Raw genomic sequence first — 14045 nt, forward strand, 5'->3', positions numbered from 1 at the left:
GATTCGTCCACTTGTTGCGCCGTTAATGTTGCTTTAGAGACGGGTTGTAATGGCTCCTTTAAAGGTTTTATTGTCCTTGGTTTATATGATTGTAATGTGGTGGCTATGTTTTCCAGTCTTTAATAACTGTTTGGGGATGAATGAACAAACCCCGTGATACAAATATGTTTGATAGCGCCCTCATTCGGTCAAAAGTACGGCGCATTTCTGTTTGAATGTCCAAATCAAAGTACAGGGCTGCGTATTGGCTTTTGTACCAATAGATGTTTCAGTCATTGTCCAGTGATTATCCAATGTCCAATTCAACCGCCAAAAACTCACCCATGGCTGGCTTAAAGTCAGCGCGAAAATAAGCTGCAGTAATTATGCAAAATGACACTCCCACAATACCTGCATTGGTGCAAAATAATTCTCTTAAAAGCGCCACAACCGGCAACTTTCCGCACAATAGTTAAACAATATTATTGTAATCATAAATAACATTTGTTATTACTTTACCGTGACATGACTTGGCTTGTTTCGATGCGGTACCATTATGAGAGTGTGGGCTTTGACGAGTGCAATTTGTTTGCATGAACATTGCACGATTACTAGTGAGTTACTCCTGCATTGCAGTTTAAAAAGTAGTAGTAAGGGCGTTTCATGTATATAAACCAGTGGGTGGATTTCACAAGAGCTAGGATTAGTCTTCTCTCGACTTGATCAAGAGTGCACTTAAAAAATAATTATTGAAAAAAAAAAAAAAACACTTTCATTTACTAAATAAAACATCCATTTATTGATTTTTGGGGTATTCATTTTCATTTAATTAATCACTATACAGATATCTAATTGGCATATAGTTCTAAACATTATTGTTATATTGATTGCAACACCGAAAGACATATACCGGGTGTTTTGTTACGAGATTAAGGTGTGTTCTTTCTCGACCACAATCTTCTGTGTTTTTCGAAAAAAAAAAGAATCGTCTGTAATACTTGTTGTGTTTGTACGTCGTTAAACTATGAATAAAAGACAATGGAACATGACACATTGCACCAAAAACTCGGGTTCTACTCACGTGATAACAACAAGCAAAACAACAGAGCTCTCGTACAACCAGATCTCGCATGAAACAATGGCATCATATTCTATAAATAGATCACTAAGTCTGCATACACTACAATATTCAAATTTTATCTGTTGAAAAGTCAAATGGAGCTCTACTCTATGGTTCAAGCGAGAACCACTGGGCCTACTTACTTTGTGATAGCACATTGCCTCCTGCAGTCAGCATACAGATCCAAATTAACCATCTTAAATCCAACATGTTGAAATCAAAGTAACAAAATCAGAGAGGGAAACAGTGTATACCGATCGTCACTGTTGTTACCAGACTGAAGCCATAGTCAGTTTGTATTACAGACTTCATAACTATAGAACAGCAATAACTTATCATTTCATTCATTCTTTGGCTTTTGAACCTTGGAAATAAATTATCGGTTCTTGAACTTTAATTTCATATTTCAAATGGCCATTATTTATATCGGTACTTGTACTATATCATCAACTTCACATCTGTATTTTTTTAATACCAATTAATCTACTGTGAAGTTTTACAAAAAATGGGACTCCTTCAAAGTATTGTGCCGAGGTTAACTCTGCATTTTACTAAAGTGGTAAACTATGTCGGTCAATTTTATACTTTGTGTTACTGTAACGGTTTTTCAGCATAATTGTATGAGGAGTTGTAATAAGATTTGTAAAAAACAAAAATCCCCTCGAAAAACTAATAGTTACAAAAGCCCTCCGGAAAAAAACGATGTTTAAATCTGGGATAAAGGCTTGATTCGTCATAATGGATTCACCAACGCCTCCCCTCCCATCCCTACCCCCACCCCTCCCCGCGTAAATAGCGGATGGCGTATCAGCGATACAAATCCTTAACGATTGAATGTGCATACAATCTAATTACATACACGTTTTGATGATTCCGTAATGATGGACTGTAAATTGTGATAACCGAATCAAAATATCTTGGCGTTTTTTGTTTAGCACTATTCGAAATAGTTGATCCTCAATGTACACGTTCTTAATAAATTGTAGGCCTCTCATTGACATGCATGGAGTATTTATTAAATTACTGGGCCCTCGACTTCTTCAATGCTATTTATTTATTCAACAATCTTCTCCTGCGTTTACAGATATTTGTTTGTTCATAACAATAAGTAAAACAATGGAAAAGGGGAGTGGTACGAGGTCTTAAGCGTTTGTCTAAAATCAACAGTATCTTAGGCCCCGTTCCCACTGGACCCCGCGTTAATTTGGCCGTAAACAAAAGACTAAGCCGAAGGCGCAGGCCGGGTCCTTCATCTACGACCACAACCCCGCCGGTTTAAAACAAATGTTCAAGACTATGACTTAGCACAATTTATTCTTACTAATATAGCAAAGCCATTTTCGGTTTACATGAATAGGCCCAAAACAATTGGAATGGACTTGTAAGTTCAAACTTGTGTTAAATAAATCCTAATCAAAGTTTGTATAAATCTCTCATAATATGCATTTGCAACTTGTCTGTACTCTGAATGTAGCTGGGGGCAAATGTGTGTAAACACCTTTTGTAATATTGTCAAAGACCAGTGTTCACTCTTGCTGTATCTCAACTATGCATAAAACAACAAACCTGTGAAAATTAGAGCTCAATTGGTCGACGAAGTTGCGAGATACTAATGACAGAAAAACACCCTTGTCACACGAAGTTGTGTGCTTTCAGATGCTTGATTTCGAGACTTCAAAATCTAATTCTGAGGTCTCGAAATCAAATTCGTGGAAAATTACTTCTTTCTCGAAAACTACGTCTCTTCAGAGGGAGTCGTTTCTCACAGATTTCCATGAAACACCGGCCCAAGGCGGAATCCTGCCATAAGTGTTTTTTTAAAACAATCAAAATTACTTCAATCTCATCCAAAAGTTCATTTGATTGTTTTTGATTTTTGTTGTTTGTATTGATTGTTTTTGCTCCATTGAATATTCTTGTTTCCCAAAAGCATTTGTGCGTTTCGGTGGTAGTAGACTCTGAGAAAGCAAAGAATACCATTGACAATCAGTTTAAAAAATACCCTTTAAGGGCAAAGGCAGGACACATTAATAGATAACTTTCAACCACTAGTGAGTCTTTCCACTTGGTGTATTCAACATATTCTTAAATTAACAAACCCGTGAACATTAATTTGAGCTCAATTGGTCGACGAAATTGCGAGAGAATAATGGGAAAATCACCCCCGTCGCACAAGTTGTGTGCTTTCAGATGCCTTCAGTTTGAGACCTTAACAACTCGAGAAAATACTTCATTCTCAAAAACTAGGTTTCTTCAGAGAGAGCCGTTTCTAACAATGTTTTGTACTATTAACATCTCTCCATTGCTCATTACCAAGTAAGTCTTTATGCTAGCAATTCTGTTGAGTAATTACCTATGGTGTCCAGTGCCTTTAATGTTGCTCTGTTGGTGGCGCACTCTACTATAAATACATTGTCATTGCATTTCGATTTCGGCAAAAAACACACTGAGTTAGTGTTAGTAAACATATACTTCAAAAGAGTGGAAGAACGAAAGAGATCCATCTGAACAGTATATATATTGCGTACGCAGTTCTTTCTTTGACAATAAACTTGCACTTTAACTCACAATCATCAGGGAAATACATCAATTGAGCGGAAATAGAAGGAAACTGGCCAGGAACTTCAGGAAGCAATCACACAGTGCAACCCAGTAGGGTGGATATACATGTAAAAACACCATACCATTAAAGCGTGTACAAATTGATCTCCATTGGTAACATCAGCCTCATCCAAACCAGTGATAGAGTAAGTCACTGCTTTCAATCAGTGACTTTACCACATACACAATGTAGTGTAGAGTTTTACACCATTGGTATCCATTCAACATACAGTATCATTCAAACCAATGATAGAGTAAGTCACTGTCATAAATCAGTGACTTTAACACGGTATTGACGCACAATTGTAACATACAGCCTCATCCAAACCAATGATAGAGTAAGTCACTGCTTCAATCAGTGACTTTACCACATACACAATGTAGTGTAGAGTTTTACACCATTGTTATTCATTCAACATACAGTATCATTCAAACCAATGATAGAGTAAGTCACTGTCATAAATCAGTGACTTTAACACGGTATTGATCCACAATTGTAACATACAGCCTCGTCCAAGCCAATGGTATAGTAAGTCACTGCATTCAATCAGTGACTTTAACACGTATCTATGATTGGCTGCTCATCGAATGTCAATCAAACATCAAAGTAGACTGATGAGCACTTCAATGAAAATACAGCAGTATTTAAACGCGCTGCACCAGCAACAGTGCTCATAACAACTTTGCATCTTATCGGAAGAGAGAAACTGAGAAAGCTTGCACTACAATAACACAACATCAAGGTAAGTGTTTCTCGTTATACTGTCGGACCCGGACTTTGGCTTCTAGATGCATGCAGTGTATTTTAGGGTAGCCTATTATTTCAAGAAGATTGCAGTTTTGGTCCAAGAAGGGGCACCACTCTACCCAATAAAGCAGTAACATTTACGGTGCTTTACCTGGCAGCTGGTGCCAGGTAAAATGCAGTAAATTTCACAGTAGCAGTTTTGTAAATTGTGCCTTGAGTTTGCTAAACTCCACTTTGAAATTTACTGCACTTTTAATACCTAGCACCCTGGCTGCCAGGTATACAAAGCACCGTAATTTTGACGGATTATTTTTAACAGCGTATTCAGCTGAAGTTCTCATGTGGTGTTTGGGTCACTTGCTCTCTGCCAACATTAGTGTACTGTGGTACTGTTTGGTGGTACAGACTGTAATGCCGTTGCATTTCCTTTTGAAACCACGATATATTGCGTTGTGTCGTTGGGGCTTTTATCACAATACTTGCAAGTGGTTTCCGTTTTGGAGCAGCAAGTTCCGCTGGTATTCTGTACATTGTCTTGTTCAAATAGTGGGCAATAAAAGTTTACCTAGACAGTTTCAGTTGAATGTGCTTGATATTCTGCTCGTTTTAATGTGTGTGTACTCTTCATCCAAAAGCTGTCAACAAAATTAACAACAAGTACTGATGAAATGGCATTGTGTGACATGACCACTTTGTTATTTTCTTTTATGTTGTGGGTAAAACAAAACAAGATTGAACATAATGCAACACTTTCACAATTATTATGGTGATCGGTGTTTTCTACAGCCGACGTGGAGAAGGGGCAACCGAGGTGAAGCCGAGTTTGCCTGTTTCCCCCAAAAGTTTATACAAAACCTGGACCCCGTCACGGCGGAGCATGCAACATTAATTGTTTTATTTTACCATGATAATCGATTCCTCTTGTTTGGGGACAAATTGTTACCATCCTCCATTATTGTTACGACAATAATAACACAGTTTAATACTATGACAGCATATTTTGTAAGCCAAAACATGGTGGCACACTGTCTTAAGGTGCTGTCACTTGACGTTTTAGCCAGCGTATGTCAACGTATGAAAATTTTAGCGAGTACGCTGGCGTACGTCGAATAATTATGGGTAAAGGCCCCGTCACACCTTGACGTTTAAGCCAGCTTATAGCGACGTATGACAATATTGGCGACTACGCTGGTCTACGTCAAATAAGTTATGGATAACTTTGTATAAGTGAGAGCACGATGAAACACGCTGATATACACGTCGATGTAAGGCGTGTGGCTCATAAAGGCCCTGTCACACCTTGACGTTTTAGTCAGCGTATGCCGACGTTTGCAAATTTCTCTAAAACGTTGGCATACGCTGAACTATCGATGGATTTTTCAATTTTGAGCGTATACGAAGCATATTCATAAGGAGGTGGACGGATGCATACCGTAGAAGTAACTTACACAGAGCGTTTCCATAACGAATGCTTAGTGTGTTGACGGCGTTCACAACTTATGTTCTACGACGGTCCAACTACTGCATAGAGCGCGGGGGCAGCGTATTGCCGACGATCACATACAGTAGCCTATAAAGAGGGTGCCTCTCGACGATTGAAATAATAACTGCACTTGACATCGTATTAATCCTCATGCGAACCCAAATTGTATATACCGATTCACATAACTCTGCCAATACACCATTACATGGTAGCTGTAAGTTTAGAAACAAGTTTAGTAAGTTATGTGGTCATCCGGAACACGTCAAATACGTTCGACGTAAGTTCAAAGCACATTACTCATATAGGTTATAAGAAATACGTTTTTGGTTCTCTAGACATTATATCGACGTATGTCGACTTCTGAAAACCTTACAAGTAACGTGTGTGAACGTGTGTCATCAATCGTATAACGCACCTACAACTTATGCGGAACTTTTGAACCACACGCTGGCACACTTAGATTTTGTTGTGCATGCACACAATTTCTCGACGACCTCGCCTTACTTACTACGTGTTTCAGCGTGCTCATAACTTATACAAAACTTACCCATTAGTTATTCGACGTACGCCAGCGTATTCGCCCCAATTTTGTATACGTCGGCATACGCTTGCTAAAACGTCTAGGTGTGGCAGGGCCTTAAAGGAACACGTTGCCTTGGATCGGACGAGTTGGTCAAAACAAAAGCGTTTGTAACCGTTTTTTATAAAATGCATATGGTTGGAAAGATGTTTTAAAAGTAGAATACAATGATCCACACAAGTTTGCCTCGAAATTGCGTGGTTTTCCTTCTACTGTGCGAACTAACATGGTCGGCCATTTATGGGAGTCAAAATTCTGACCCCCATAAATGGCCGACGTGTTAAACGACAAGGTTAAAGGAAAACCACGCAATTTCGAGGCATGTTTGTGTGGATCATTGTATTCTACTTTTACAACATCTTTCTACCCATATGCATTTTATAAAAAACGGTTACAAACGCTTTTCAAAGACCAACTCGACCGATCCAAGGCAACGTGTTCCTTTAACATTCAATAGTAGTAACGTGCTTTGAACGTATTTGACGTGCTCCGGACGACCACAGAACTTAATGAACGTGATTATAACTTACAGCTACCGTATAATGGCGTATTGGCAGCGTTTATGTGAATCGAATACAAATTGGGTTCGCGGGAGGATACTACAATGTCAAGTGCAGTTATTATTTCAATCGTCGAGAGGCACCCTCTTTGAAGGCAACTGCATGTGATCGCCGGCAATACGCTGCCACGCGTTATGCAGTAGTTAGATTACCGTAGGACATAAGCTGTGAACGCTGTTAACAGGCTAAGCATTCGTTATTGAAACGTTCTAAGTAAGTTACTAATACGGTCTGCATACGTCCAACTCGTTATGAATAGGTTTTGTATACGCTCAAAATTGAAAAGTCCATCGAAAGTTCAGCGGATGCCAACGTTTAAGAGAAATTGTCATACGTCGGCATACGCTGACTAAAACGTCAGGATTATGCTTTGAACCTATGTCGAAATTATTTGACGTGTTCCGGACGACCACTTTTGATGAAATTAAGTAGTGGCAGCGTATTGGGAAATCGGTATACACTAATTGGGTTCGAAGGAGAATACTGTGATGCCAAGTGCAGTTATTATTTCAAACGTCGAGGTACCATGCAATACGCTGCTGCGCGCTATGCAGTAGTTAGACTATTCGTAGATATCGTATCTTTTTACACGAGGAGAAATCCTCACAATGTAGACAAGTTGAGGAATCTTTCTTGGATTTCAAAATGAGCGAAGTGATACGGACAGGAGCTCAATGTATAGGGTGTTCGTTTTACCTCAAACAATCACTGTGTTGCACCTGCCGTAAATTAAGTAGATACTCAAGTGTGTAGCGGTAGCCACTTTGTTGTGTGGAGCGATTATTTAGCTCAACACAACATAACACTTACGATCAATTCGGCCAGGTACATAATTTAACTACCACTTGCTCGTTCCCTTATGATCACTACGGCCAGGTACATAATTTAACTACCACATGCTCATTCCAGCGAAACACAAATTGACTAAAACGTGGTTAATGTGGAAAGTAGCGATAAAGAACTTCCACAAACACATGGATAACGTGAATAAATTGGAGCTGACAAAAAACTGGTGGTCACCGCTAGAGCAGCGCTCCCTGTGGCTGCATGATTTTTATCGTTTGTTTTATGTATCCTATTAAATTACAGATGAAGATTACCATAGCAACAGTGACCCTTCTTCTTGGTATTTTGCGAGTTCCGTTCATGGTGGCTAAAACAGCAGTTTCACCTGATCCGGAGACGACGTGTAACTCCTGTTGCCAGGGCCCAGCCGGTATACCGGGAATTCCCGGGTCAAATGGGAACCATGGTCAAGGGCTTGTAGGGTCCCCTGGTGAGGTAGGTCAACCCGGGGCTAAAGGAGACAAGGGGTCAGATGGACTAGTTGGTGAGCCAGGCGCTAAAGGGGATACTGGACTTAAGGGAGATCAAGGAGTCGGTCAACCAGGGAAACAAGGACCTCTAGGTCTGCCTGGGATGAATGGTCTGAATGGGGAGAGAGGTGAACCTGGACCAGCTGGACAAACCGGCGAAGCAGGTTAGCCCGGGGGTAAAGGAGACATCGGGTCAGATGGACTGGTTGGTGCGCCAGGCGCTAAAGGGGATCATGGTATGAAGGGAGAGCAAGGAGTCGGTCAACAGGGCAGAAAGGGACTTCGAGGTCTGTCTGGGATGAATGGTCTGAAGGGAGAGAGAGGTGAACCTGGACCAGCTGGACAGACTGGTGAAGCAGGTGAATGTAGTACGCGACGGTCCGCCTTCACTGCAGTGAGGAATACCTACTTCAACCCTCCATCCCCCTATGATCCTCTGCCCTTTGACGAGTTATTGTTTTCAGAGGAAGGGACTGATTTCAAATTGAATAACGGCACGTTTACGTGTAATGTGCCTGGGGTATACGTATTGATGTTCTCAGTCCGGAAATCAAATAGTGAGCATTACCTATATGTCCAGCTTAGGAAGAACCGCGGTAACATCATTGTTACAGGGGGTGTAAGTGCCGCTCCAGGTTTTCATCTTGTGAGCAGCAGTGCAGTGATTCCCCTGCTCTATGGAGATCAAGTTAACTTAGCTGTACACGGTAGAGTATATAGTGACGGTAAACGTTACGCGTCTTTTACTGGATTCCTGCTGTACGAAATCTAAATCAAACATAAAAACACACGGAAACGTTTGAATGTTTTAAACAACGCTTTATAAAAAGGACGATTGAATAGTGTTCCAAAATATAATAATCACTAGTTAATTGTGTTAAAATGGGACAGTTTGTTTAGATGATGTTTTAATGCATATAGGTCAATTAATTTGATAAAAGATGTTATGTTTTAAAGCGTGATTTTGCAAAGCGTGATTGTGACGAAAACTTTTTTTACGTTTAATAACAGTGCTCTAAATATCAGTTTACCCTTCTTTTTTTCTTTTCTTTTTATAGTTATAACACTTTTGGGAAAATTGGTTATGTTCAATGTCAATTTCCAAGGGTGCTTTAATAAGTACTTGATGACAACTTTTAATCATTTATGTTCCCGAAAAAGAAGTACAAAATTGAAATTATTAAAAATAAAACACAAAAAACTGGATAGTTTAGTAAGTAGTAAAGAAAAGCAAAGCAATTCACCTTCCTTGATACAGACCGAGACAGCCAAAAAAACAAAATTCATGATGAACATAAGTTATTTTGGTTTTCGAAATATTAAATTGGTGACTACAGCTGCACCCTGTTGAAGCAACAACATAGACATTTTTTACATAAAAACCGGTTACAGTTGTCTTCTGTTGATACATTTGTGAATACTTATGAATTTAAACTAATGATAACTTGTGATCAAAAGGATACAGCGTTGTCAAGTTACCGGAAGATATTTGTATTGTGCCGTATTTTCCCGAACACGTCTCGATATAGTGAAGTATATAACTCGTCCTCGTAGTGTTGCGTTTGTTTGTTTTTACATGAGAGAGCACTTGTTTTTTTATAATGCAGATGAAATGTTTCGGTATTCGTTTTGACCAAACCAATCTTGCTATAAAAAGGTGTACTAACAAAACACACCATCATTTTGATCGTAACTTAATCTTTCGGAATACGAGCTAGTTACACAATATTGCATTTCATCTTGATCCCCCTTACTACAGAAAAGTGTCGCTGACAGTAAAATTAAAGACAGTGGACACTATTGGTAAATTTCAAAGACTAGTCTTCTTACTTGGTGAATCTCCACATTATTATCTGCATAAAATAACAAACCTGTGAAAATTTGAGCTCAACCGGGTGTCGAAGTTGCGAGATAATAAAAAAAAAAAAAAAAAAAAAAAACCTTTTCACTCGAGGTTGTGTACTTTCACATGCTTGATTTCGAGACCTCAAATTCTAGACTTGAGGTCTCGAAATCTAATTCGTGGAAAACTGCTTCTTTCTCGACAACTACGTCACTTCAGAGGAAGCCGTTTCTCACAATGTTTTATACTATCGACCTCTCCCCATTACTCGTTACCAATTGAGGTTTTATGCTGATAATTATTTTGAGTAATTACCAATAGTGTCCACTGCCTTTAAACATTAACGTTACAGGCCGTCAAAAACACATTATTGATGTGTGAATTAACATTAGAACACATAACATAATAATTGATACATATATTTAAATAAATAAACTAATCTAAATACACTAGTATCCATTGTACCAGAAGTTAAGATCTATGTCATAGTTTTAGAAATAGTCAGATGTCACTTGAATGTTTTAAAAACATTGAAGGAATGAACATTGACGCCGTATCAGTTGATTGTTTTGGTTTTTGTGTTTTAAGCATTGAATGGATATTAAACTACAATTATTGGTTAATACATTTTTTTTCCTGACACTGTTTTACTCTTTTTGTAAAAAGCTACAGCACCTCTGCAAGTAATAATTTAAGGGAAACTTAACGTTATATCTTCAACCAGTGCAAGTTTAATGAAAAACAGTGAACATTGTGTTTGTGTCATTCTACAAAAAATATCCGAACCCTTAAGTTTGAAACCATCAGACTCAAGTTGCTATGTCAAATAGTTCAGAGCACGTTTTTTTAAATGGCACAATGGTATAAACAACCGTTTGCCCCGCACAATTAAGTAAAGTTCAGCATAATGTTATTATAGTCTAATAATCTCGAATTCAACTTGCTCTCTTTTTATAGACCAGTAGTGACCCTCATGAATGATATAAGTTGTACAAGCTCATCAGCCCTTCCCAGTGATGCTAGTGAGACCGGTGGGGTCGAGCGAATCGGTCCAAAAGCCTCATTCAAAAGCACATGGAATGACTGACCTACGGGCATGCTCATTGGGCCTAAACCTTGAACAAATAAACCCCGGTCACCTCTCCCTGTACACCAAGTGGCGTATTTTTTATTTTATTTTTCCAGGACGACGAACGTGGGTAGATAATTACCTCACGTTCGTCCTGGAAAAGTGGGACACTTGGGGCTGACCCGAAGTGCACTGACGTCACCACGAGAAGGGTCACTTGATGATGCGTATTTTCTTCCAGGTGGAACGTGGGTAAGAATCTCCACACGTTCGTCCTGGGAAAAAAATAATATAAAATAGGCGACTTTTCCAGGACGAACGTTGGGGTTATTATCTGCCCACGTTCGTCCTGGAAAAAAATACGCCAGCCGGATGAGCTCACCGGGGTCGACCCGGGGAAGCTAATCGAACGCACGCACCCACAGTAGCCTGAACATCTGACGTCACACTTCGAGGCTCGTGAATAACACCAGAGACCGGCCTCCAAACCTGCGTGTATTTTCACCCTTGACCTACACTCATTTTACATACAGATATGCGGTCAAACTTACCTTAGGTTACCTTAGACAAATTAAAACAAACCCAGGTAAATTTGGTCACTGCATTTATCGAATGATACCATTGTATCCAATGGAGTCTCTGGATCTGGATAAAGACAGTAACACAGTCAGCAATTGTAGACGGCAAACTGTAAGAAAATATACGTAGAGGGCGCTGTGGTGTTGTGTTATTTTCCCTAAGGACATCCTAATTAGGAATATATTTAACAAACGCCCTCTATGTATAAATTTATCAAAAATATACAATGTGAGGTGTGTACAGATCCGAACGGTGGTGTTCTGGCAAACACCATTCTCTTGGAAACAAGGGGATGGGAATTAAAAAGCGCCCTCTTCTGCTTATATTATTTCCTACAAACGTACAGTGTGCGGTGTTGATACCCAGACTACAATCCCGGCCATATCTCTTTGGGGCCTCCTGCCCCCTTTCATTGATGGTTCCGGCTGCCGGTCTCCTGCGTTACATTCAACATTGAGAGGGGTGGGGACGGGGAGACAATGTTTATTGTCAGTGGGAAGTGGACAGGGAATGATTTTATATAACGTAGGAATGGGTGACCCAAGCATTTTGGCCGGGATTGTAGGCCACGTTACCGGAGGAACACAACTCGTCTTATTTGACTGGCGACCAACAATGCTATTTTCTTTTTGCTTCCGAAAAACTGCAAACAAACGAAATGACCTGGCCCGTCTTGCCTTCCCCTGGCTGGTAGGGGCCGCAGTTAACGAATTAAGAATTAAGAAACGACCATGGTCACCGCTCTCTGTAAAAAGAGGAAACTATCTCCAAAGGACAAAATATCCTGCCACTCGCAATTCAAAGGCCGCGCGCAGTTCTCCAGGACTAGGCGCCCGGATGGGTTGCCGGCGTCTCAGTGGAATCAGTGCTGCCGAAGATTCTTTCCCCTGTTTGAAAAACTAACATGGGCTGAGTGAGGGTGATTTAACAGATTGCCATTAAAAACACCGGCCCAAGGCGGAATCCTGCCTTACGTGTTAAACAATCAAAATGACTTCAATCTCATCCAAAAGTTGTAAAATAGTAAATACATTTTGTTCGCAATGTGTTCATTTGATTTGTTTTTTGCTCCATTGAACATTGTTGTTTTCCAAAAAGCATTTGGGCGTTTCTGAGAATCAAGGGATACAATTGAAAATCAGTTTAAAAAAACCTTTTAAGGGCAAAGGCAGGACACATTAGGACACTTTCAAGCACTAGTGAATCTTTCCACTTGGTGTTTCTCAACATATTCTTAAATTAACAAACCCGTGAACATTAATTTGAGCTCAATTGACCGTCGAAGTTGCAAGAGAATAATGGGAAGACACCCCTTGTCGCACAAGTTGTGTGCTTTCAGATGCCTTGAATTTGAGACCTCAACAATTCGAGAAAGTACTTCTTCTCAAAAACTAGTTTTCTTCTGAGAGAGTCGTTACTCACAATTTTGTTTATACTATAAACATCTCTCCATTGCTAATTACCAAGTAAGGTTTTTTTGCTTACAATTATTTGTTGAATTTTGAAAGGCATTAGAAAATGCTTCAAAACAACAGAATTTAGCCATTAACTTATGGTTTGGTGTAACGTACCCCAGAAAAGGTGTCTTCAAATTAAAATTCTCAGTTTGTTGAAAAAAAGCTTGACTTGAGTAGTAAAACGTTCGTGTAATGTAGACCTAAGCAATACACAACTGGCCTTATGTTGCTGTATGTGCTTGCAAATTAGCCGTAGAGTAAACCCAATTGCAAACGGACCAAGTCGTGAGTTTGTACGTTTCAAAAAAAGAAAAAAAAAGTTTTTTTCCGTCAATGCCGACCAGGTGTATTGCTGCTGAATGCAGAAAAACACTTTTTGAAATGTACCAACTCACGACTTGGACGTACATGTACTTTGCACGTGTGTTTACTATACGCATTGCAGGCAAAGTCTGCCTAGATTGACGTCACAAAAGGGGTATGCGGAGTCAGCCCCCAAACAACTTTATATATTTTTTATACATATAAATCGTGACAAACAATTACTAAACAAAATGTTTTATTGTACGTAAGCATTATACTCTTATGTTTGAAAAAAATATATATATTTCCAGGTGACTTTAACAAAATCATGATTTTTATAGCTTCATGACTAAAATTAAGTTATCTGAATATTGACAATGAAAATGTAGATCCTAAAGAACTAGAAC

The 14045-nt window shown here is 39.4% G+C and overlaps 1 protein-coding gene and 1 pseudogene across 1 annotated transcript in view; one reads left to right on the top strand and one right to left on the bottom strand.

Annotated features, from left to right (window-relative positions):
* LOC139950971 (alkaline phosphatase-like) overlaps nucleotides 1-534 on the bottom strand; it is a 38467-nt gene extending 37933 nt beyond the window's left edge. The window contains exon 1 of the mRNA XM_071949800.1: nucleotides 499-534. Within this exon, the coding sequence (XP_071805901.1) occupies nucleotides 499-534 (36 nt within the window). The remainder of the gene's footprint in view (nucleotides 1-498) is intronic.
* Nucleotides 535-8160: 7626 nt separating this feature from the next.
* Nucleotides 8161-9159, top strand: LOC139950975 (uncharacterized; annotated as a pseudogene).
* The last annotated feature ends 4886 nt before the right edge of the window (nucleotides 9160-14045 follow it).

This window comes from Asterias amurensis, chromosome 18, assembly GCF_032118995.1.
Source record: "Asterias amurensis chromosome 18, ASM3211899v1".
Taxonomy (NCBI): domain Eukaryota; kingdom Metazoa; phylum Echinodermata; class Asteroidea; order Forcipulatida; family Asteriidae; genus Asterias; species Asterias amurensis.